This window comes from Theropithecus gelada, chromosome 7b (assembly GCF_003255815.1).
Source record: "Theropithecus gelada isolate Dixy chromosome 7b, Tgel_1.0, whole genome shotgun sequence".
Classification (NCBI taxonomy): domain Eukaryota; kingdom Metazoa; phylum Chordata; class Mammalia; order Primates; family Cercopithecidae; genus Theropithecus; species Theropithecus gelada.
The window spans coordinates 36,462,425-36,488,766 of record NC_037675.1 but is presented as its reverse complement, the minus strand read 5'-3'; the positions used below and the strand labels follow the sequence as shown (position 1 = coordinate 36,488,766).

Sequence of the window (26,342 nt, the reverse complement as noted above, 5' to 3'; positions counted from 1 at the left end):
CTAAAACAATTCTGAGAAAGAAAAAGTTGGAGGCATCACAATATGATTTTAAATTATATTGCAAAGCTATAGTAACCAAAAGAGTTTGGGCCATGTGCGGTATGGCTCACGCCTATAATCCCAGCACTTTGGGAGGCTGAGGCAGGAGGATCACTTGAGTCCAGGAGTTCAAGACCAGCCTGGGCCACACAGTGAGACACTATCTCTACCAAAAAAAATTCTTAATTAGCTGGGCATGGTGGCATGTGCCTATAGTCCTAGCTACTCAGGAGGCTGAGGTGAGAGGATCTCTTGATCTCCGGAAGGAAGTGGAGGCTGCAGTGAGCTGGGAGGAATCACCACTGCATTCCAGCCTCAGCAACAGAGCAAGACCCTGTCTCATAATAATAATTATTATTATTATTATTATTATTTACTCATTCATTCATTTTCCAACCTGCTTATTCTAGTTCAGGGTCATGGCTGGCCAGAGCTTATCCAAGCAGCTCAGGGCACAAAGCAGAAACCCACCCTGGACGGGACACCATTCCATCACAGGGCACACTCACACACCCACACTCACTCAGACTGGAACCATTTAGACATGCCAGTTCACCTAAAATGCGTGTCTTTGGAATGTGGGAGGAAATTGGAGTATCTGGAGAAAATTCATGCAGACAAGGGGAAAACGTGCAAACTGCACACAGACAGTGGCCCCAGCTGGGAATCCATTTATTTTTCTCATCGATGCTATAACCAAATAACATTATTGGAGGTCCTGCTATACTAATCAAAAGCAGAATGAGATAGAAATAATCTTGGAGAGATCAACTGGTGAGAAGCTGAGGTGAATGGAAAATAAATGGCTTATTCAGATATTGTTAAAAAGTTAAAAATCCTGGAAGCTAAGATATGAGGACATAAAGGCATAGAATGATACAATGGACTTTGGGGACTTGAGGGAAATGGGGGGAGAGGAAAGGGGTAAAAGACTGGGTACAGTGTACATTGCTCGAATGATGGGCTCACCAAAGTCTCAGAAATCACCACTAAATAACTTGTTTATATAACCAAACACTACCTGTTCCCCAAAAAATACTATTGAAATAAAAAACAAACAAACAAAAAACAAATGGCAAACAGGCTTATGAAAAGGTGCTTAACATCACTTATCAGAGTAATACAAATCAAAACTACAATGAGATAGCATCTCACCCCGGTTAAAGTGGCTTCTATCCAAAAAACGGGCAATAACAAATGCTGGCAATGATATGGAGAAAAGGGAACCCTTGTACACTGTTGGTGGGAATGTAAATTAGTACAACCACTATAGAGAACAGCTTGGAGGTTCCTCAAAAAATTCAAAATAGGACTGCCATATGATTTAGACTGGTTATATATCCAAAGGAAATTAAACCTGTATGTCCAAGAGATATCTGCATTCCCATGTTTGTTGCAACTCTGTTCACAATTGCCAAGATTTGGAAGCAACCTAAGCGTCCATCAACAGATGAACAGATTTTTTAAAGGTGGTACTTATACACAATGGAGCACTGTTCAGCCATAAAAAAGAATGAGATCCAGTCATTTACAATAACTGGATGGAAATGGAGGACACTATGTTAAGTGACACCAACCATGCACAGAAAGACAAACATTGCATGTTCTTATTTATTTATGGGATCTAAAAATCAAAATTATTGAACTCGTGGACATATAGAGTAGAAGGATGGTTACCAGAGGCTGGGAAGGGTCATGGGGTATTGGGGAAATGGAGATGGTTAATAGATACAAAAAAAAAAATAGACAGAATGAATAAAACCTTATTATTTGATAGCACAATAGGGTGACTATAGTCAAAATAACAACTGTACTTTTCTTTTTTTTGAGACGTAATCTCACTCTGTTGCCCAGGATGGAGTGTAGAGGCGCAATGTCGGCTCACTGCAACCTCCACCCCCCAGGTTCAAGCAATTCTCATAACTCAGCCTCCCGAGTAGCTGGGATTGCCCACACCTGCCACCACACCTGGATTATTTTTTGTATTTTTAGTAGATATGGGGTTTCACCATGTTGGCCAGGCTGGTCTCAAACTCCTGACCTCAAATGATCCACCTGCCTTGGACTCCCGAACTGCTGGGATTACAGGCATGAGCCACTGCACCCAGCCTTAATTGTACATTTTAAAATAATTTAAAGAGTATAATTGGAGGCCGGGAGTGGTGGCTCATGCCTGTAATCCCAGCATTTTGGGAGGCCGAGGTGGTGGATCACCTGAGGTCAGGAGTTCGAAACCAGCCTGACCAACGTGGTGAAACCCCGTCTCTACTAAAAATACATAAATTAGCCGGGTGGTAGCAGGTATCTGTAATCCCAGCTACTCGAAAGGCTGAGGCAGGAGAATCACTTGCACCCGGGAGGTGGAGGTTGCAGTGAGCCGAGATCACACCATTGCACTCCTGCCTAGGCAACAAGAGTAAAACTCCTGGCCGGGCGTGGTGGCTCACGCCTGTAATCCCAGCACTTTGGGAGGCCAAGACGGGCGGATCACGAGGTCAGGAGATCGAGACCATCCTGGCCAACACAGTGAAACCCCGTCTCTACTAAAAAAATACAAAAAACTAGCCGGGCGAGGTGGCAGGTGCCTGTAGTCCCAGCTACTTGGGAGGCTGAGGCAGGAGAATGGCGTAAACCCGGGAGGCAGAGCTTGCAGTGAGCTGAGATCCGGCCACTGCACTCCAGCCTGGGTGACAGAGCAAGACTCCGTCTCAACAACAACAACAAAAAAGTAAAACTCCATCTCAAAAAAAAAAAAAAAAGTGTAATTGGATTGTTCGTAACTCAAAGGATAAATGCTTGAGGGGATGGCTACCCCATTCTCCATGATGTGCTTATTTCACATCGCATGCCTGTATCAAAACATCTCATGTAGCCCATAAATACATATAGCTACTATGTACCCCCCCAAATTTTTTTAATAAAAAAGTAAATTAAGTTATTGGGATAATGTAGTTTTCTATCTCACGTAGCTATCTTGAATACAAAGACACAGGCCTAGGAGATATAGATAAAGATTTTCAGGACATGTTTTGTAGATTTTATCCGCAACTATAGTATCTTCTCTAGATCCAGACAAGGAGTGTTCGGCTCCAGGCCCCATCAAGGTCTTAGAGAGTTTGCCTCTGAGGTCACTACTAGCTATGAGGCCTTCAGGAAGCCATTTCACTCTTCTGAATCCCAGTTTCCTTATCTGTTAAGTGAAGAGGTTGGTCTGCTTGATCTCTAAAGGTTCGCTGGCTTTGACATTCTTGCATCTGGGAAGAGTGACGAAAAATCTGACATTGAATGTTAGTCTGAGGATCAAGCAAAGAGAATATTGCCACTGAAAATGTTGAGTCAATTTTTTATTTTTTATTTATTTATTTATTTATTTATTTATTTATTTATTTATTTATTTATTTTTGAGTGCAGTTTTGCAATCTCAGCTCACTGCAAACTCCACCTCCAGGGTTCAAGTGATTCTCCTGCCTCAGCCTCCTGAGTAGCTGGGATTACTGGTGCCGAACACCACATCCAGCTAATTTTTGTATTTTTAGTAGAGGCGGGGTTTCACCATGTTAGCCAGGCTGGTCTCACACTCCTGACCTCAGATGATCCGCCCACCTTGCCCTCCCAAACTGCTGTGATTACTTACAGGCATGAGCCACCGTGCCCGGCTGAGTCAATTTTAAATACAGACAATAAACCCCTTGTGCTGAGTTTTTAAAAAATTAGATATCTACCTTCAATTAATATGATTTAATTATATTTAGTACTTAATTTAAATGATGAAATATATAACTATGAAATTTATATTTTTGGCCAGGCGCTGTGGCTCACACCTGTAATCCCAGCACTTGGAGAGGCCGAGGCAGGCAGATCACTTGAGGTCAGGAGTTCAAGACCAGCCTGGCCAACATGGTGAAACCCCATCTCTACTAAAAATACAAAAATTAGCTGGACATGGTAGCAGGCACCTGTAATCCCAGCTACTCAGGAAGATGAGGCAGGAGAATAGCTTGAACCCAGAAGGCAGAGGCTGCAGTGAGCTGAGATTGCACCCCGGCACTCCAGCCTGGGCAACAGAGCAAGACTCCGTCTTAAAAAAAAAAAAAAAAAAGTTACATTTTTAAAGAATATTTCAATGTTCATTAGATACTACTAATAAAGGATATAAAGTGTGTAATAAAATTCTATTTTTTAAATGTATAGAACACAGACTGTCAAATAGAAATAAAGCATTAAGAACATTTCCGGATATTTTTGGGGGGGCGGGACGGAGTTTCGCTCTTGTTTCCCAGGTTGGAGTGCAATGGCACGATCTCGGCTCACTGCAACCTCCACCTCCCGAGTTCAAGCGATTCTCCTGCCTCAGCCTCCCAAGTAGCTGGGATTACAGGTGCGCACCACTACCAGCCTAGCTAATTTTTTGTATTTTTAGTAGAGACAGGATTTCACCATGGCCAGGCTGGTCTTAACGCCTGACCTCAGGTGATCTGCCCGCCTTGGTCTCTCCCAGAGTGCTGGGATTACAGGCGTGACACTGGGCGCAGCCTCTGGATTCTTATATGTAATATAAACTTTCCTAAATTTCAAAATGTTGATCATTGTACAGATTTTTTTCTTCGATTTCCTCTCTCCTAACATTGACCATTGTCCATAAAAAGTATACAATTTTTTAATCAAAAATTTAAATATATTTATGCATGACTCCCCTTCTTACCTATACTGTAATTACAAGATAAAGTTTATTATTCTCTTGAGAGCTAGCATTTGAAAAAAATTTTTTTGAGACAGGGTCTCACTCTGTCACCTAGGCTGGAGTGCAATGGCATGAACACAATTCACTGCAGCCTCAGATTCCTGGGCTCAGGCAATCCTCTCACCTCAGCCTCCCAAGTAGCTGGGACCACAAGTGCATGCTGCCACACTTGGCTAATTTTTAATTTTTTTGTAGAGACAGGGTCTCACCGTGTGGCCCAAGCTGGTCTTGAACTCTTGGACTCAAGTGATCCTCCTGCCTCAGCCTCCCAAAGTGCTGGGATTACAGGCGTGAGCCCTCATTTTTTTTACATCACAAACTTTTTTTACATGGTATCTGAAGAAGATGGAGCCTCTAAGGTATTAAAGATAGAGGTTAAAATGTCTTGCATGAGATTCGTTGAGGAATTTATTGTTCTGGAGAGGGAGGGGAAGGATTGAAGAACTATTAAGTGGAAGGAAAGACAATATATAGGCCAGGTGCAGTGGCTCACACTGGCTCACGCCTGTAATCCTAACAGTTTGGGAGGCCAAGGCAGGCGGATTGCCTGAGCTCAGGAGTTCGAGACCACCCTGGGCAACATGGTGAAACCCCATCTCTACTAAAATACAAAAAAAAAAAAAAATCAGCTGGGCATGGCGGCGTGCGTCTGTAGTCCCAGCTACTCGGCAGGCTGAGGTAGGATAATTGCTTGAACCTGGGAGGCGGAGGTTGCAGTGAGCCGAGAACGCACAACTGCACTCCAGCCTGGGAAACAGAGCAAGACTCCATCTCCATTAATATATATATACATACACACACACACACAAAATTCATATTATCAATAACTATTAATCCCACATTTGCATTTGTGCACATAGGAAAAAAAGGTTGGAAGAACCAACCTTTTTCTAACCTGGGTTATCTTTTCTATAGATTGTTTATTCCATGTTTTTCAAATTACCTACAGTAAACATGTAATAATTTTATAATGAAAAACAAAAGTTATTCTAATAACCAGAGGAGGCCAGTCATGGTGGCTCATACCTGTAATCCCAGCACTTTGGGAGGCTGAGGCAGGCAGATGACTTGAGGTCAAGAGTTCGAGGCCAGCATGGCCAACATGATGAAACCCTGTCTCTACTAAAAATACAAAAATTAGCAAGGCATGGTGGCATGTATCTGTAGTCCCAGTTACTTGGGAGGCTGAGGCATTAGAATCGCTTGAAACCAGTAGGTAGAAGTTGCAGTGAGTCAAAATCATGCCACTGCACTCTAGCCTGGGCGACAGAGTGAGACTCCATCTCAAAAACAAAACAAAAAAAACAGATGAGTACAGATAGATTCAGAGAAGGGGCAGGGGATTTCCAAGTATATGTGGTGAAAAAAGGATGACAATGGGCTAGACATTGTCTGGGTGCAATTGATTGAGCCAGTCTTTGCATGCCAAGTCTTCACATGAGAGATTGGTAGGTGAAAAACTTAGGTAAATTAGGATCTGTTGAAGACTTTTGTGATGGTTAATATTAAGTGTCAATTGGATTGGATTGAAGGATGCAAAGTATTGTTCTTGGGTGTGTCTATGAGGGTGTTGCCAAAGGAAATTAACTTTTTTTTTTTTTTTGAGACAGAGTCTCACTCTGTCGCCCAGGCTGGAGTGCAGTGACACAATCTTGGCTCACCACAACCTCCACCTCCTGGGTTTAAGCAATTATCCTGCCTCGGCCTCCCGAGTAGCTGGGATTACAGGTGCCTGCCACCATGTCTGGCTAATTTTTGTATTTTTAGTAGAGAGGAGGTTTCACCACGTTGGCCAGGCTGGTCTCGAACTCCTGACCTCAGGTTATCCACCCGCTTCAGCCTCCCAAAGTGCTGGGATTACAGGCATGAGCCACCGCACCCAGCCCTGAAATTAACATTTGAGACAGTGGACTGGGAGAGGCAGACCCTCCCTCAATCTGGGTGGGCACCATCTAATCAGCTGCCAGCACAGCTAGGATAAAAGCAGGCAGAGGAACGTGGAAGGACTAGACTGGCTGACTCTTCCAGCCTTCATCTATCTCCTGTGCCAGATGCTTCCTGCCTTCGAACATTGAATTTCAAGTTCTTCAGCTTTTGGGCTCTTGGACTTACACCAGTGGTTTGCCAGGGGCTCTCCAGCCATCAGCCACAGACTGAAGGCTGTACTGTTGGCTTCCCTACTTTTGAGGTTTTGGGACTCGGACTGGCTTCCTTGCTCCTCAGCTTGCAGACGGCCTATTGTGAGACTTCATCTTATGATCGTGTGAGTCAATACTCTTCAATAAACTCCCTTTCATATATACATCTATCCTATTAGTCCTGTCCCTCTAGAGAACCCTGACTAATACAACGTTGAATGCCAATTTAACCTTCTAGGACCTGGCTTCTTGAGACTGGAATAGAAGAAGGGGGAAAAGCCTAGGACAATAAGCTGATCCAGTCAAAACTGCTTCTAAGAGCAAGTACTACCAGAATTGTTAGGCCAACCCAAACTAAAGGAATACCAAAATGCCCCATACAAGTCATAGTGGATGAAGGACATGGTCAAGGAATCTATTCAACCCAGATGCCAGTCTGCTAAAGCATTAGAGAAACAGGAGAGATAAAGCAAGAGAATTACGGGCAGTTAGGCAAGGCTGAGTCTGTAGCCAGGTTACTATAAATCTCAAGTTGAGGCCACAGATTTCTCGAAAGCAAGTATTCTTTTTTTTTTTTTTTTTTTTTTTTTTTGAGACGGAGTCTCGCGCTGTTGCCCAGGCTGGAGTGCAGTGGCGTGATCTCGGCTCACTGCAAGCTCCGCCTCCCGGGTTCACGCCATTCTCCTGCCTCAGCCTCCTGAGTAGCTGGGACTACAGGCGCCCACCACCGCGCCCGGCTAATTTTTTGTATTTTTAGTAGAGACGGGGTTTCACTGTGGTCTCGATCTCCTGACCTTGTGATCCGCCCGCCTCGGCCTCCCAAAGTGCTGGGATTACAGGCGTGAGCCACCGCGCCCGGCCGAAAGCAAGTATTCTTAACCAGGATATGTTTTTGTATGAACACATGCCTGTACTGTCCCCAAAGGATGACACATTTACTCCCCAGATCTAACATTATAACAGACCCTCAGTTGACATCATCTAGGGTGCTCCTTCTGTGAATACACACTAGAAGAAATGGTTATAGGAGCTGGTTGAGACAGGTTCTTAGGACATATTGTCTGCTAACCCAAGTTCAGATGATTGATGCCAACAAAGATTGCCACAGTACTAAAGTAGCATCCCCCTTCCCAAATCTTCAAGGATGTATAGAAGGTCCTTGGATTCATCCCACATTTCATCCATGTGACCACCCTGCTGATGAATCTGTTCAAGGTCTATTATCCATCCAGTCCTTGGATGGATAAAGTCAAGCTCTTCAGCAAATTAAGGAGACTTTTCATTCATTCTACAATGTTAATTTCCTTCAACTCACAATGCCTTTTCATGGAAAAGATCAACACTTCCAACCTCAGCCAGGACTATTTTTTCACAAATCCTCAGCCAGTGTTTCCCAAGCCTCTCTGAAGAAACACCACAGATTCCTGAACCCAAACCTAGATCTATGATTATAATTTCCAGGGACAAAATCTGGTAATCTGCTCTAGACAAATACTCTCATAGCTTAAACATACTTCTTTTGTAAATGCATCTCTTTGTTTAACCCCAAACCACAGCTCTTCTGGGTGAAAGAGCCCCTACAGTGATGGCTGACTTCAACACTGCCTGGGAGAGGCCTGGCACCCATAACATCTGAGACATCTCTACCAACTGGGATCTTCTTTCAAGTTGAGTCAAAAACAGTCAAAGGTGGCCCTGTTCTTCCAACAACCCATGTCTGATACAGTCTCAAATCCTTTTCTAAAGAAGGCAAGGATAAGAAAGGCAAATGGATCCTCATCCAGAAGTGGATTATAGAACTAAACCTGTATCACCGCAGTTGGAGATTTCACAAGAATATGGCCCCACCTGGTCCTGTTGGGTTTGGTAGGGTTCAAAACATGCTACCCCAAAATATGGCACCTTGGCATATTGAATATTTTAAGCTGAAGGAATTTGAGAAGCAGCCTATGCAGGAAGGACTCTCTAATCTCCCCCTTTCTCCCCAGAGCACGTCGTAAGACCCTCACGGAAGAGGTGCCCTTCCTGTAACTGGAGAAAGGGAGCATCCTTATGTCAGAAGATGGAAGGATTCTGAGAGGAATTTGAGGGAATGGGCCTTGCTATGTTTCCCCCAGTTTACTATCCTTAGTTCATATCCTTTGTCCTGTCACATTTTCCCACAACACTCCACTCTTCATTAAACCAAATATAAAAGTGCTCAGGCTTAACCTGACTGGCTTAACCTCAAGCTAACCATTCTTTGGGTCTTCCTTTCCTTATGAAGGCTCCTATGTCATGTGAAACTTATATGAAATAAATGTGTTTGCTCTTCTCATGTTAATCTGTCCTGTCAATATAGTTTTCAGACCCAGCAAAGAACCCTAGGAGAGTTAAGGAAAACTTTTACTCCCCTACAGCTTTCATCCTATATCCTTCTCCAGTGACTTTACTGATATGGTTCTGTGGGTCATTAAGGCCTCCTGTAGAAGCAACATTGTTTTTTATGTCCCAGCCATTAAAGTCTAGACTTCAGACCGGATTGGGGGTTATGAGAGTATACTTGGTCTACTAGGTCTTCCAGTAACCCTACATACTCCATAGCAGTCCACCCATTGCAGGGTCCTATACATGTGTACCCAGGCAAAACATACACAAGAATGGGTCAATCTCTGAGGTTAATACCTGAGAGATCTGCAGCCTGCCTAACATGTATTCCAAATCACCTTCCTAACACTAATTCCCTTGAAAGACCTTGGAGAAACCCAGAGTCCACTCCCAATTCACAATGCAGATTAAGTTCAGAACAGGAGTGAAGCCTCTAGAAGCAAAGGCCAAACATAAAAGCATACTGTAATCAGGGCCTGGCATCCGTTACATACAATTCTATTGTTATGGATCACACTCTTTTCCTTCTTCAAGTTTGATTTTACCTGTAAATAACATAATTACTTCAGAACCACCTTAACCAAGCTTTAACGTCTACTACCACTTCAACCTCCTAGATCACAATTTATCTTCTTCCTGGCTCAGCACATTTGGACTAATCACACAGAAATGGACCTCTGTCATATTTCAGTATCTGTTATAATTTGAATGTGTCCTCCAAATTTTATGCTTTGGAAATTTAATCCTCAAATTCATATGTTGATTGTATTTGGAGGTGGGGCCTTTGGGAAATAATTAGGATTAAATAAGGTCACCAGGGTGGGGCCACCATAATGGAACTGGTGGGTTTATACAAAGAGGAAGAGAAACTGGAGTTGGCACACTCTTGCCCTTTCACCATGTGATGCCCTCCACCATGTTATAATGCAGCAAAAAGGCCCTCACCAGATGCTGGCACCATGCTCTTGGACTTGCCAACCTCCAGAACCTTGAGCTAAATACATTTATTTTCTTTATAAATTTCTCAGTCTTAGGTATTCAGTTATAGCAACAGAAAATGGACTAAGATGGTATCTTTCTCTTGGGAGTTGATTGCATGAGAAAATCAAGTGGGCAAAGCTCAAAACATCCAGATCTCCAAGTCTGGCCCCAAAGGTTCCCATATATAATAAAGGAAACTAAAGAGAATCTTGGAAAATTTTGAGCAAGAAAGTGGTACAATAAATCAATGCTTTACAAAGGTTAAGCTGGCATCTGCAGGATGGATTTAAGGGTAGAAATTACTGGATTCAGGGTTACTGGGAAGACTATTATACTAATCAAATGTGAAGATTCTGAAAGTCTGATTTTGAAAGGTGGCAATGTAGGGAAGATGTATAAAGACATTAGAAAAGAAAATCAACTAAATTCAGTGAGTGAAAGTTTTGCCCAGAAAAAAAGACGGCTTAAGAGAGATTGACATGACTTAAAAATAGAGGCTAGACACAAGAAAATTAGATATTGGAGAATGTTGGTATGCCTGAGGGTGTGAAAATTTTTAGGGATTATTTAGACAAAGCAAATTGCTAACCATATAGAAAACCCCAAGCTGTATGTACCAACAGGGAAATAAAATTTGATTTCCTTTGTGTGTATGTGAATATGCTTACTCTTTTCTAAATTCAAAAATGGCTCAGCCAAGAAAAAGAATGTGAATAGACAATTCACAGAGGAAGAAATTCAAATGGCCAATAAGCATTTAAAAAGATGTTTAATAGCAGAATTACAGCTGATAAGGATTGGTTTCTAAAAATAGAATGTAAGGCAAAAATCAAGTATAATACAGCCAATTACCCTTGAAAACCTCTTAAATCTCCCATAAAATACATTATATATGTTTTGGTGCACATAATCCTACATGTATGTATAAATATATAATAGACTGCTTTGGGGGGTGGTCCTCAAAACCACCTTTAGCTTCAATGATTCATTGTAATGACCCACAGAACTCAGAAAAGCTGTTATACTAATGGTTATGGCTTATTACAGAAAAAAAATAGAGATTAAAACCACTAAAGGAGAAAGGTGCATAAAGCAGAGTCCAGGAAAAACCAAGTGCAAGCTTTGAGTTGTTCTCTCCCAGCAGATCACATATCTGAATTCTCCCAGCTACAGTGTGACACTATGTACAAAGTATTGTTAACCAGGGAGACTCACTGAGCCTGATGTCCAAGGTTTTTTTGGGAGGAAAGGGCAGTCAATTACACAGAGCACCTATGTGACTGACCTTAGCTATTCAGTCTCCAGGTTCTCAGATGCCTAACTGATACAGTATGGTCCTGGACCCTAGGTAAACAAGAACAGGTGTTCACCATAAATCACACAAGTATAAATCATCTGACATGGCCTATGGTCACTATACAAAGACATTCTTGGCCAGGCACAGTGGTTCATGCCCATAATCCTAGCACTTTGGGAGGTTGAGGTGGGCAGGTTTCTTGAGCCCAGGAGTCAAGACCAGCCTGGGCAACCTGGTGAAACCCCATCTCCACAAAAAATACAAAAATTAGGCATGGTGGTACACACCTGTAGTTCCAGCTACTTGGGAGGCTGAGGCAGGAGGATTGATTGAGCTTGGAAAGTCAAGGCTGCAGTGAGCCATGATGGCACCACTGCACTCCAGCCTGGGCAACAGAGCAAGACCTTGTCTCAGAAAAGAAAAACACAAAAAGACATTCTTATCAGGCCGGATATTCTAAGGGTTTAGAGGTTATCTCCCAAGGGTTGGTCAGAGGCCGGTCCTGAAGATGTCTGGACTGTGCAGGATATGGATACCTACACCTGCTGAAATAACCCTTTAGTACACTTGCACATAAAAATATGGACTACATATAGATTATGCAAAACATAACTGTATATTAACACTCTGTACTTAAAGACTGGGCTGGGCGCAGTGGCTCACTCCTGTAACTCCAGCACTTTGGGAGGCTGAGGCAGAAGGATTGCTTGAGCCCAGGAGTTCAAGACCAGCCTGGCCAACACAGCAAAATCCTGTCTCTACCAAAATTAGCCGGGCGTGGTGATGCACACCTGTAATCCCAGCTACTTAGGAGGCTGAGGCGGGAGGATCACTTGAGCCTGGGAGGCAGAGGTTGCAGTAAGCTGTGATCACGCCACTGCATTCCAGCCTAGGTGACAGAGTGAGACCCTGTCTCCAGAAAAAAAAAAAAAAAGGAAAAAACATGACTGGAACGAAAATTTATCTTGTAGGAATATATCCAAATAAATAACAGATATGAACAAGATCTACATTTGAGGATGACAGTAAAAGGGTAAAAAGTTGAAAACAAATGGAATGTTCAAGATTAGGAAAATTGTTAAATAAATCATAGCACATTCATATCTTGGACTACTATAGAGCCATTAAAATTCATATAGTGGGGCTGAGCATGGTGGCCCACGCCTGTGATACCAGAACATTGGGAGGCCGAGGTGGGTGAATCACTTGAAGTCGGGAGTTTGAGACCATCCTGGCCAACATGGTGAAACCCTGTCTCTACTAAAAATACAAAAATTAGCTGGACATGGTGGCAGTCACCTGTAATCCCAGTTACTTGGGAGGTTGATACACAAGAATCACTTGAACCTTGCAGGGCAGAGGATGCAGTGAGCCAAGATTGTGCCACTGCACTCCAGCCTGGGGAACAAGGAGAGACTCTGTCTCAAAAAAAAAAATCATATATTTATTGGTAAGTGAAAAAGTATGTTACAGTGTAGTTGATCCTCATTATTCACAGATTCTGCATTTGTAAATTCATCTAATCACTAAAACTTATTTGTGACCCCAAAATCAATACTTTCAGCACTTTTGTGGTCATTTGCAGACTTGCATAGTGTGCCAAAAATTTTGCATCACCTGATGTGCCCATTCCCAGCTGAGGCCAAACAAGGCGATACTCTACCTTCTTGTTTCAGCTCTTATAGCATAAATAAATACTCCTTTTCATGGTTTATTTAGTGCCATGTATTTCACAGTTTTGTGCTTTTTGTGGATTATGTCACTGTTTAAAATGCTGGCCAGGGCTAGGCACAGTGGCTCATGCCTGTAAACCCCAGCGCTTTGGGAGGCCAAAGCAGGTGGATCACCTGAGGCCAGGAGGACGAGACCAGCCTGGCCAACATGGTGAAACCCATCTCTACTAAAGATACAAAAATTAGCGAGGTGTGGGGTGCACACTTGTAATCTCAGCTTCTCAGGAGGCTGAGGCATGAGAATCACTTGAACCTAGGAGGTCGAGGTTGCAGTGAGCCGAGATCACACCACTGCACTCCAGCCTGGGCAACAGAGTGAGACTCTGTCTCAAAAGAAAAAAAAAAAAAGCCAGCCAGGCACAGTGGTTCACACCTATAATCCCAATATTTTGGGAGGCCAAGGCCAGAGGATTGCTTGAGCTCAGGAGTTTGAGACCAGCCTGGGCAACATAGTGAGACCTCGTCTCTACTAAAAAAAAAGAAAAGAAAAATTAGCCAGATATGGTAGTGCATCCCTGTAGTAGCTACATGGGAGGCTGAAGTGGGAGAATCTCTTAAGCCAGGAGGTTGAGGCTGCAGTGAGCTGTGATCATGCCACTGCACTCCAGCGTGGGTGACAGTGAGACCCTGCCTCAAAAAATAAATAAATACAATACCCCCAAGCATAGTGCTGAAGTACTGTCTAGTGTTTCTCAGTTAAAGAGTCTGCGATGTGCTTTACAGAGAAAATACCTGTGTTAAGAGAAGTTTCATTCAGGAATGAGTGATAGTGCTGTTAGACTTAAGTTCAATGTTAATGAATCAACAATATATATTAGTGTCTTTAAACATAATGATCAAGGTTATGTATTGATCAGTTGATGAAAATGTTATGACCAGAGGCTCACAGGAACCTAACTCTATACTTCCCCTAGGAACAATGGCTATTTGCTAATTCATTGTCCCCAATGCCTTTATAGAGCTTGACTACCAAGATAATGAGAATCAACTATATATGTATATACAACATGGAAGGATATATATCAAGATAATAATAGTGGTTTACTCTGATAAGAAGAATGCAGTTGCTTTTCATTCTTTTATACTTTTCCAGATTTTTCTACCAGCAATATGTGTAATGTATATAATTGAGGAAAAGGTAGTTATATGATAAAATGTAAGACCCTGAGAAATTGATGATGCCAGTTAAAGACCTTAGCAACATTCAGGAAGCCATAAAGGTGGGCGCTAATGTTTCTGAAGGTACCAGTGGCATAACTATAGCCATATGAAAGAAGCAACTAAGTGAGTACTTGGTCTCTCCCTTTGGAAGTGGAAGCTAGTACAGAAAGGTGCTGAGTAATATTGTGCTTTTTCTCTTGAAAACAGAACAAAACTTCATTCTATACATTGTCAAAGGCATGGAAGGGAAAATCCTTACTGGCTTGCCTCATCTCTGAATGAAGTTCGTTGGCCACCTGGTAACTGAAAAGGACCTAGAATGCGTGCTTTGTTCTCACACTGATGCTTGGTAGTGGAGAAAATAAAGCTGCTGTGGGCCTTGCATAGCCACCCAATCCCACACCCGAGTGGTCAGGTTAAGCTTTAAGTGAATGTGTAATTTGAAAATCAATGCTAAGACGGTGAATAAAAGCATGGCAGTATTGTGACTCTGTCAACCCCAAGCTTCCTCTGGGGAATCTGTGTGTTGTCAACACTTCACCCTCACATTACTCACAGGTGGTAGCAGCTGTGGCAGCATTTTTTTCATCCTTGGTTTGTTTTCAGCTCCCCTGAGACCCATATAGAACACACCTCCCATTTATACCAGCACTTCTTTTGGAAAGGATCCCACAGGGCTTCGCTAATAACTCAATCTAGCCCCAGAGGTCACTGCTGCTGCTTCTGGGGCAAAGCATTACCTGATAGCACACAGAAACCCGGGATAGTCCTTTGAATTAGGAAGGAGAGGAGGGGCCAAGCCTGGTGGCTCATGCCTATAGTCCTGGCACTTTGGGAGGCTGAGACAGGAGAATCCCTTAAGGCCAAGAGTTTGAAACCAGCCTGGGTAACATAGCAAGACCCTGTCTCTACTAAATTAAATAAACAAACAAACAAATAAATAAATAATTTATTAAAAAAAAAAAAAAAAAAAAAAGGAGAGGCTGGGCACAGTGGTTCATGCCTGTAATTGAACTGAGATAGCTCCACTGCACCTCAGCCTCAGTGACACAGCGAGATCCTGTCTCAAAAAAAAAAAAAAAAGAAGTAGAAAAGGGTTTCCACTATAGGCAGCTCAGGAAAATTACATATGACCAGCTAACCCGGAATTTAGGTAAGCATTCTGACACTGACAAAGAATTAATGGCTGTCATTGGCTTTGAGGTGAGGGCTTCACTCTGAGTCCAAAAAGCATTTAGAACAGGTGGACTCCAAAGAATAAACTTTTTTTTTTTTTTTTTTTTTGAGATAGGGTGTCACTCTGTCGCCCAGGCTGGAGAGCAGTGGTGCAATCTCAACTCACTGCAACCTCTGCCTCCCAGGTTCAAGTGATTCTCATGCTTCAGCCTCCAGAGTAGCTGGGACTACAGGTGCGCACCACCATGCCTGGCTAATTTTTGTGTTTTTGGTAGAGACAGGATTTTGCCATGTCAGCCAGGCTGGTCTCAAACTCCTGACCCAGGTGATCCGCCTGCCTCAGCCTCCCAAAGTGCTGGAATTACAGGTGTAAGCCATTGCACCTGGTCAAAAATAAACTTTGAATCAGAGAATACTCTCTGGTTGAGATAAAAATTGGACAAATCTTGAAAGGAGTACTAATGCAATGGGGTTTCCTTATACAATGTTTCCAAATTCCAGAGGAATTCATTTTCTTCTGATATAATACAGCTGGATAGGGCCTGGCGCAGTGGTTCACCGCAGTAATCCCAGCACTTTGGGAGGCCGAGGTGGGTGGATCACCTGAGGTCAGGAGTTCGAGATCAGCCTGGCCAACACAGTGAAACACTGTCTCTACTAAAAATACAAAAGTTAGCCAGATGCGGTGGTGTGTGCCTGTAGTCCCAGCTACTCAGGAGGCTGAGGCTGGAGAATTGCTTGAACCCAGGAAGTAGAGGTTGCAGTGAGCCGAGATCATGCCACTGCACTCCAGCCTGGGTGACAGAGAGAGACTCTGTCTCAAAAAAAAAAAAAAAAAAAAAAGACAAACAAACAAACAAAAAAGCTGGATATGAGTAAGGAAGGACTACATGAAAAACCTAAGGTCAAATGCATCAAGCAGGGAAAACACAAAGCAATTAATGTGAGAGAAAAGGAGGATGGTAGTTCTAAAGGAAAGGGAAATAGGGTGTTAGTATCCTTTTGATCATCACAGGCCAAGCCCTCTTCAGCAGGAAAAGGTTTCGTTAGCTAAATGGCCTGGAAGCTCTTAACACAGAATGACTCAAAGAAAATTCGTTTCTGCGCAGGGAAGAATAAAGTTGATTTAAAATGAGAACTAAAAAAGTCTTCCAAAACAAACATTTCTTATTAACTAAAAATCAATAAGAAAAAGAAAACAACTCAGTAGAACTATGGGCAAAGAGCAGGAACAGGTAAGTCACACATCATACAGATTGCTAGAAACGTTAAGAGATGTTCAACCTCCCTTATAATTAATCAAAAGTTAAAACAATAATGTAATTATTTCTGACTATCAGATTGGAAAAAATTTTTTAATGTATAATAGTCAGGGTTGACAAGAGGATTGGAAAACACGAATGGGGAAATACCCTCGCTGGGATTATTAATTAGTACAACATTTTTGGAGAGAAACATAACAATTTTTATTGTATTTTTAATGCTCATGCCCTTTGACTCAACATTTTTATTTCTAATAATTTATCTCACAAAAGTGTGCAAATGTTCGACATTTAGTATAGATTGCTTATTTATTTATTTATATTTATTTATTTATTTATTTATTTTTGAGACAGAGTCTCACTCTGTCACCCAGGCTGGAGTGCAGTAGCGCAGTTTCAGCTCACTGCAACCTCCACCTCTTGGGTTCAAGCAGTTCTCCTGACTCAACCTCCTAAGTAGCTGAGATTACAGACACCTGCTACCACACCTGGCTAATTTTTGTATTTTTAGTAGAGATAGGGTTTCACCATGTTGGCCAGGCTGGTCTTGAACCCCTGACCTCAGGTGATCCACTCGCCTCAGCCTCCCAAAGTGTTAAGATTACAGGCGTGAGCCCCTGCACCCAGCCTGTTTATAATATTTTAAAAACCTAGAATAGGCCAAGCACAGTGGCTCACACCTGTAATCCCAGCACTTTGGGAGGACAAGGCAAGTGGATTCCTTGAGTCAAGACCAGCCTGGGTGACATGGGCGACATGGACAAACCCTATCTCTAAAAAAAAAAAAACAACAGAATAAGCCAAAAACTGTCAACTGTCAATTAATTGCAGTTGTTTAAATAACTATGGTGCTTATAATGAAATACCATAGAGCTATGAAATAGAATGTGACATAGCTTAACATAGAAGGATGCATTAAATAAGAAAGTAAGATGCAAAGCTGTATGAATAGGGTATGGTGGTGTTTACGGGGTGACAAAAATATTCTGGAATTAAATAGTGGTAATTGGCTGCATAACATTGTGGCTCTACTAAAAGCCGCTGAACTGTACAGTTTAAAATGGCTAAAATGATAAATTTTATGTTGTATAGATTTTACTTCAATTTTTAAAAAACAGTATGAATAACATGATCCCATTTTTGTGTGGAAAAAAACCATATTTTTTAGTATGTACATAGAAAAAAACCTAGAGAGAAATGGTATAATGGTAGTGATTATCTCTGAGGGTGATAGACACAGTATATTGTTAATAACCATGTTGTATATATCTGTAATGTTTGAAATTTTAATAAACAGAGCACTTAGAACTTTCATATCCAGAAAAAAAGATACTAAATGACTTGAAAAGTAGAGAAAGAGGTCTAATTATCTGAGAACAAATAACTGAACCAGTAAAAAATTCCTTTCAAAGATAACTCAAAATAACTATTTCAGTGGAAATTGCATTATTTCAGAATCATGGGATTGTAAAGGTTTTTTTTGTGTGTACACTTCCTTAATAAAGAAAAAGGAGAACATGTACAAACCCTTCTTCAATGTAGTTAGGTGCTAAAATTTAACCTTCATTGAGACTGAAAATGTAAACACTCATTTGTCTAGGAGATATTGGTTACTAAAGTCTGTGTACCCTGAATTATGCTTCTGTTGCCAACCAAAGCATCTGCTGGGTCCTGACCTTCAGACAATAAAAGTAATTAATTATAAGACTCATGATCAGAAGATTGGGATTCTGGTCCCAGCTAAACCACTAATTTGCCATGTGAATAGATCCAAATCCTTTCATCTTTCTATACTTCCATTTATTTCTTTCTAAAAATGGGGAGACGGTACTGAAAGAGATCAGGATATGCCAGCTCAAAATATGCCACTTTGGCATAAGGATTATTTTGAGCTGAAGGTAACTGATGCAGGAAAAGTTATCTGCCCTCCCTTTATCTGCCTAAAAACAGAGCATACATTTTCCTTTGAGGAAGGTACCCCTCTATGCCAGGAAAATGAGAATGACTCATTACCAGAGATGTTACACCAAGATGACTCCTCAAAAACAAGCCCTACTAAAATAACCCTTATCTTCCATTAGTTTCCTCCATATATTTCCTAGTCACTTCCCACAATATTTGTCCCTTGAAGCCCAAACCCATCTTTTTTTGTCAAGAAGGGTATACAAACTCCAGGTTCTGGCCAGGTGCAGTGGCTCACACCTGTAACCCAGCACTATGGGAGGCTGAGGCGGGTGGATTACTTGAAGTCAGGAGTTCAAGACCAGCCTGGCCGACATGGCGAAACCCCGATGCTACTAAACAATAAATACAAAAATTAGTGGGGCATGGTGGCACATGCCTGTAGTCCAAGCTACTCAGGAGACTGAGACAGGAGAATCACTTGAAACTGGGAGGCAGAGGCTGCAGTGAGCTGAGACTATGCCACTGCACTCCAGCCTGGGCGACAGAGTGAAACTCCATCTCAAAAAAAAAAAAAAAAAAAAATTCAGGTTCTGAGCACATCTTTGAGTTTTCACATCATCTCTGTGAAGCTTCCATGCATTTAAAAGTATTAATATCAATAAAAATCATACCTTTTTTCCTGTTAATCTGTCTTTAGTCAGTTAAATTTGCAGGCCTCATTCACTGAAACCAGGTGGGAAGACAAAATATTTTTCATCCTGAGGAGTACTAAATAGAATGGTAACCTTAGGTGCTTACATAAGAAATTGAAAAGCCAATCAAAATACTACACTCAGAAAATTCCATTTAGGGCAGTGCATATTATTTTATACAATCTTAAAAGTGTCTGTTATGGCAACTAAGCACAGGGACATGGCCAAATGTACATGTTTGTAAGGACAGACACTAGACTGTATACTGACATGACATTTTGAAAATGTAGAAATGAGGCATTTATAAAAGAGTGAAGGCCGGGGGTGGTGGTTCACACCTGTAATTTCAGCACTTTGGGAGACCGAGGCGAGCGGATCACTTGAAGTCGGGAGTTTGAGACCAGCCTGGCCAACATGGTGAAACCCCATCTCTACTAAAAATTAAAAAAAAAAAAATTAGCCAGGTGTGGTGGTGGGCACCTGTAATCCCAGCTACTCAGGAGGCTGAGGCAGGAGAATCACTTGAACCCGGGAGGCGGAGGTTGCAGTGAACCAAGATCGCACCACTGCACTCCAGCATGGGCAACAGAGTGAGACTTCGTCTCAAAAAAATAAAATTTTTTTTAAAAAAGAGTGAAAAGCAGGGCCAAGATTAGGGCCCAGATCTCCTTCCCACCACTTCCTTCCAAAATGTTGGCCTGTGATAATCACAGCTACAACAACTTCTCTTTAATACCTAGATATAAATCTTGTTCAATAAAAACAATTAGCAAAAGAGAGAACATTCAACAGTTGCAATTACCTAAATGTCCCTCCAGTAACCATTTGAATGACTAAATCCTGTACATTGATTGTTTCAGTGAATGATAATTAAAACCAAATAACCTGTAGGCTCATTTGATTCTACAGTGACAAAACTAAACCTCTAGACATGATATTGCAAAGCCCTGAATTGAGCCAGGCAAAGCAAAACAAAAGTACAGGAGAATTGAGTGGTGGATGGAAGGGTGCTGGTGCACACTAGAGAAGAAAGAAGGCGGTAGACACCCTTCACAAGCACAATTAACTTACCAGTAGATGGGGGAGCCCTGCGACACCACTCCCTAGTCAGGGAGACTCCTTCCAGGCTTTGTATGTGGAATGGTGTAGTTAGATTAATAACTGCTTCCTACTATTTCCTTCATGTTCCATAAACCAACATGCACCTCACTCTGCCCTCTGAGACATTGCTTCCCTTATTGTTGAATCCTTTACCCAATTCCGTAAAGCCTACTGGGAATACTGTTTTGGGGTTAGACATATGATTAAAGACTTTGTGGGGTTTTTTAAAATCTAAGGTAAGAATTTTGCCAGACAAATATGGACTAAGATTGGATAGGCCTTGTTTTCCATATTTATCATACAGAGAGGGAGCATCATCCTGATTAAGTTAAAGCAGAGATTGCGTTACACTCATCATTGTGCCCTCAGAGGTCAGTGAAGCACACAGTAAGTTCACAAAAATACTCTTTGAACTAAACTTAACGCAAAGTATATCGAACTAAAATCTATGTCTAACAATATTAATGCACAAATTGTACATTAATAAATCATTCCAAAGCACCATGTTTGTTGCAATTTTTAAATACTTAAAATAGCAGGTGGGCAGACTTGATAAATTGTTGCTCTACACTATAAGTTAATGCCAGGATCTCACCTTTCCTCTGCAGGACAAGCACTTCTAGGTAGATGTCAAAGTCAAAAGTTTGGGTAGTTCAGTACCTTCTATAATCTATAGTTCAGCACCTTCTATAATCTATCAGTGAATCAACACTTACAAAGCACTTACTATGTGCTCGGCATTGTTCCAGCCACAAGACTAGAATGGGGAGTCGTCTGGGATCGGCTGAAAATGCTGGAAGGCTCTTTCCCAGTAAACTACAAATTACCCCCCAAGCCCTATTTTCTTGGAATTTGTACTAAGAATCCCACATCTGCAAGCAATGTATTTTCAAATAGTGCAATTTTAATAGCCTGCGTGTTGAATGGGACCTATATGTAATGGCATCTGTGATGCACTAAAATAGAGAAGGTCACAAGGGGCCAGGTTCGGTAGCTCACGCCTGTAATTCCAGTACTTTGGGAGGCCAAGGCGAGTGGATCACTTGAGCCCAGGAATTCAAGACCAACCTGGGTAACATAGTGAAACCCAGTTTCTACAAAAAGTGAGGTTAAGGCTGCATTAAGCCATGATTGAGCCACTGCACTCCAGTCTGGGTGACAAAGCCTATCTGAATCAATCAATAAAAAGTCACAAAATCCCCAACACTATAAATAAAAAAAAAAAAACTGTAGAAAACACAGTACCAACTTCTCTCCTATTAATCTTAAAATAAATCTGTTTTTCATTATTGTAAACCTGTTGGATGTTTGATTGTTTTGGTTTAGGAGAAAGGGTCTCATGTTGCCCAGGCCGAATTATGCCCAGGAGTTACTCCAAGGCTCAAACTCCTGGCCTTAAGCAATCCTCCTGCCTCAGCCCCCACCCTCCCACCCCACACCAAGTAACTGGGACAACAGGCCACACGGCAAGAGGCTTGAATTTTGTTGTTGTTGTTGTTACCATGCACATATTACCCATCACCACCCTTACACCGCGCCCCCAACAACAAATCTGCGCCTAAAATGACACTGTTTGAATTTATCTTTTAGGAGACCATCCAGGTTCTTTAAAGTTGTCAAAAGCCCTGTCTCTTTAGCAAGGCTGGGTCAGAAAAAAGCACTACTATACTTGGATTAATTTTTAGATGTTTAAAGACCTAACTGGGAAAAATGAAAATTTAAAGTAATTAGAAGACAATTTAGAAGATTCTCTGTGACATCTGGACACAAACAAGATGAAAGGCATAAAACAAAACACACGTATTAAATTAAACTACATTAAAATGTAAAGCTTCTGCCGGGTGTGGTGGCTCACACCAGTAATCCCAGCACTTTGGGAGGCTGAGGCGGGTGGATCATGAGGTCAAGACATCTAGACCATCCTGGCCAACATGGTGAAACCCTGTCTCTACTAAAAATACAAAAATTAGCCAGGCGTGGTGGCAGGCACCTGTAGTCCCAGCTACTTGGGAGGCTGACTCAAGAGAATCACTTGAACCCTGGAGGTAGAGGTTACAGTGAGCCAAGATTAAACCCCTGCACTCTAGCCTGGTGACAGAGCGATACTCCATCTCAAAAAAAAAAAAAAAAAAAAAAAAGGAAATCTTCTCCAAATCAACGCAGGAACAGAAAACCAAATATAGCATGTTCTCACTTATAAGTGGGAGTTAAACATTAGGAACTCATGGAAATGAAGATGGAAACAATAGATATGGGGACTACTAGACCAGCAGGAGGGAATGGGGCAAGAATTGAAAAACTACCTACTGGCTACTATACTCACTATCCAGGGTGACAAGATCATTTGTACTCCACACCTCAACATCAAGCAATGTATACATGTAACAAACCTGCACATGCACTCCCTGAATCTAAAATAAAAGCTGAAATTATTTAAAAACAACAAAAAGTAAGGCTTCTCTATGATAATAGTTACCACTTTTTTGGGGGGGTGGTTATAAAAATTTATTATATGTAAAGAATATTACCACTAACAGGCCGGGCGCGGTGGCTCAAGCCTGTAATCCCAGCACTTTGGGAGGCCGAGATGGGTGGATCACGGGGTCAGGAGATCGAGACCATCCTGGCTAACACGGTGAAACCCCATCTCCACTAAAAAGTACAAAAAACTAGCTGGGTGAGGTGGCGGGCGCCTGTAGTCTCAGCTACTCGGGAGGCTGAGGCAGGAGAATGGTGTAAACCCAGAAGGCGGAGCTTGCAGTGAGCTGAGATCGCGTCACTGCACTCCAGCCTGGGCGACAGAGCGAGACTCTGTCTCAAAAAAAAAGAATATTACCACTAACAAATACAGACAGGCTAGGACACCGTGGTACTGGGTGGAAGACGGCTAGCTCTTTGGAAAGTGAAAGGTTTGGGTGGCGGGGGCCTCATGCCATGCTGATTGGTCAGTAGACGGAGGCACATGCCGAACACCACAGAGCATCAGGTGCCTGCTCTGTGTGCCCACAGGTGTTCCCTGTCTTATCTGGGCCTTCGAAGGGAGCACACCCAGAAGCGAGCAACTGAAGCCAAGGGGCTTCCAAAATGCCCCTTCCAGGCCTGTCTCTGAAGTCACAGCAACACCATTTTAAGCAATATGTTTAATTGGATGATTTCCACAAACTATTCACGAAGTTTCTAACCAGCACAATTCAGTGAAGTACAAAACGTTGAGTTACAGGCTGTGGGAAGAGAAGGCAGCACCAATGGTGGCACCTTCCAATCCTGGTTGTTCTAGGGGCAGGGAGAGGGGAAGGTCTTCTTTTAAACCAATCCCCTCATTTCAATGTACAAAAGAATTACTCCAATCGATATTAAATTGTATTGAAAACGAAATGGACTAAAAAGCAAATACTACTCTATGTAGAGGTGGCAGGGGAAGAAAGAAGGAGTCCTTCAAAACAGGAAGGGAGATAGCAGGGGGAAGGTTCTGTGCCTGGGACCCCGGGTACTCACTCATGCTGCTCCATTTTTACTTTCGGTGGTCTCAGGAAGGTGCGATTTTTCTTCTCTTTCTTCCCCTTTGTATTGGCTTGGAAGTTTCGCCAGCTGTCCACACCACCATCTCGACTTTCCTCAAAGTTTTTCTGCCACTCTCTTTCTCGTTTGGCTTTTTCTTGAGCTTCAATCTCTTCTTCCCTTTGTCTTTTCCTTTCATGCATCTCTTTGTCTTCTCTCTCTTTCCTTTTAATTTCCAGCTGAGCAAAGAGTTTCATTGTCTGTTTATATACAGCTTGTTTGAACAGCTCAGGATCATCCTCCTCTACAATCGTAGGTTTTCCTTCCTTCTTTAATTGTTTTTCTCGCTCTTTCACAGTGTGTTCCACGTATTCTTTTCCTGCCTGAATTACATCCAGGGCCCTCTTCTTTTGCTCCTGATCCGGTAGCAACTTGTAAGCTTTGTCCACAGCTTCAAAAGCCTTTTGTGCTCTGTCAGCATCATCTTGATTTTTGTCAGCATGCACCAAGATGGATAACTGCCGAAACTTCTTTTTTATTTCTTCTTTTTTATTTCACCAAGATGGATAACTGCCGAAACCTCTTTTTTATTTCTTCATCTGTAACTTCAGGATCTATCTGAAGAACCTCAAATGGGTTCAAATTGAAGTAAGAGGAACTAGGACTGGTCAGTCTTTCAGTCTGATTTTTGGATATTAGAACCAAGTCTTTCTTCTCTATTTGTTTCACCTGAAGATAATGCCAGGGAGAACAAGCACCAGGCAGTCCCAGGAAAACATCCTTGGTGTGACTGTTAGAATTGGAATGCTAGTTGGAATGAATATCCTCTATGCTATATGCTGTCTTTATTCCTCACTGTAGAAGGTCATAAATGCTTCCTCCGTGCTACCTCCGCCGCCCAAAGTCCCTCTCTCTCCTGAAGCCGCCATTTCCCCACCACTTTTTTTAAAAGTTAAAATCTATAGACAGAAATTATATTTAAGAGTGTAAATTGGCCGGGCGCAGTGGCTTACGCCTGTAATCCCAGCACTTTGGGAGGCCGAGGTGGGCGAATTACAAGGTCAGGAGATCCAGACCATCCTGGCTAACACACCCGTCTCTACTAAAAATAGAAAAAAATTAGCCGGGCATGGTGGCAGGCACCTGTAGTCCCAGCTACTCGGTAGGCTGAGGCAGAAGAATGGCGTGAGCCCGGGAGGTGGAGGCTGCAGTGAGCTGAGATTGCACCACTGCACTCCAGCTTGGGCAACAGAGTGAGACTTCATCTTAAAAAAAATAATAATAAAATAAAATAAAATGTTTCAAGGGCTGCCTGTATGGACAGATGAGATGTTACTTCAGCTTAATAAATTAATATTCAATGTATTAAAGTAACAAAAACATTACTGAAGTTTTTTTTTTAAAAAAAAGAGTGTAAATTAGCACAATCACTTTAAAGACAATTTGTCTAAATCTCGTAAATGTGTAAATACACATATCCTATAACCCAGCAATTTTGTAAAATGATAGCAAGAACAGTAATTCTCAAACTTTAGTGTGCATCAGAATCACTGAAGAACTTATTAAAAGAGTTTGGTAGGCCCCACCCCACCCCACCCCAGTTTCTGATTTTGTAAGCCTGGGTTAAAGCTCAAGAATTTACATTTCTAACAACTTCCAGGTCATACTGATGCTGCTGGTTCATGCACCACACTTTGAGTATCACTGCCCTGAAGAAACCATCATATATGTGCCTAAGGGGACACATACAAAAAATGTTCACCATAGTATTGTCTATCACCGGTAAGGAAATGGATGAATAAATGTAGAATATAGCAATGAAGTTATGTGAATGAACAACATGAATCCATATGAGTAAATCTCAAATCATAATCTTGAGTGGAAAAGTAATTTGCAAAAGGATACATTTAAGATGCCATTTATGTAAGATTTCATAATAGTATTAATATCCATTATCTACAGATACATTCATATGTACCAAAAGTATGAAAAGCTAGGAAGAATACATATTGGCAAAGGAGTAAGGGAATTGAGATTGCAAAGAGCTTCAAAAGGGGCTTCCATTGTATCTATAATACTGTGTTTTATTAAAACTGACCTAAAGCTCACCCCTTTCCAATGCCCTGCCTTACCCTCCTACCCTGGAAAAGAGAGTTAGTAGAAACATGAGATCATCCATCCTGTCTAGAGAAAGGCTGCAGAGGATGGTAGAATGGGAACATCCCTCTCTGCACACAAATAATGCAGGAAT

At 41.9% G+C, this 26,342-nt stretch overlaps 1 protein-coding gene across 1 annotated transcript; it reads right to left on the bottom strand.

Annotated features, from left to right (window-relative positions):
• Nucleotides 1–24,084: 24,084 nt before the first annotated feature.
• Nucleotides 24,085–25,020, bottom strand: LOC112629315 (dnaJ homolog subfamily C member 8-like). Its single transcript, XM_025392874.1, has 3 exons — nucleotides 24,945–25,020; nucleotides 24,650–24,822; nucleotides 24,085–24,609 (listed from the first exon to the last, which is right to left on the bottom strand). The coding sequence occupies exons 1-3, from the start codon at nucleotides 25,018–25,020 to the stop codon at nucleotides 24,085–24,087; spliced, it is 774 nt and encodes a 257-aa protein (XP_025248659.1).
• Nucleotides 25,021–26,342: the final 1,322 nt, after the last annotated feature.

Coding starts and splice junctions, on each gene's coding strand:
- LOC112629315 (XM_025392874.1), bottom strand. CDS start 25,020: ATGGCGGCTTCAGGAGAGAGAGGGACTTTGGGCGGCGGAGGTAGCACG. Junction 24,823..24,944: donor ATTTATGACCTTCTACAGTG/AGGAATAAAGAC, acceptor GGCATTATCTTC/AGGTGAAACAAATAGAGAAG. Junction 24,610..24,649: donor TTCGGCAGTTATCCATCTTG/GTGAAATAAAAA, acceptor AAGTTTCGGCAG/TTATCCATCTTGGTGCATGC.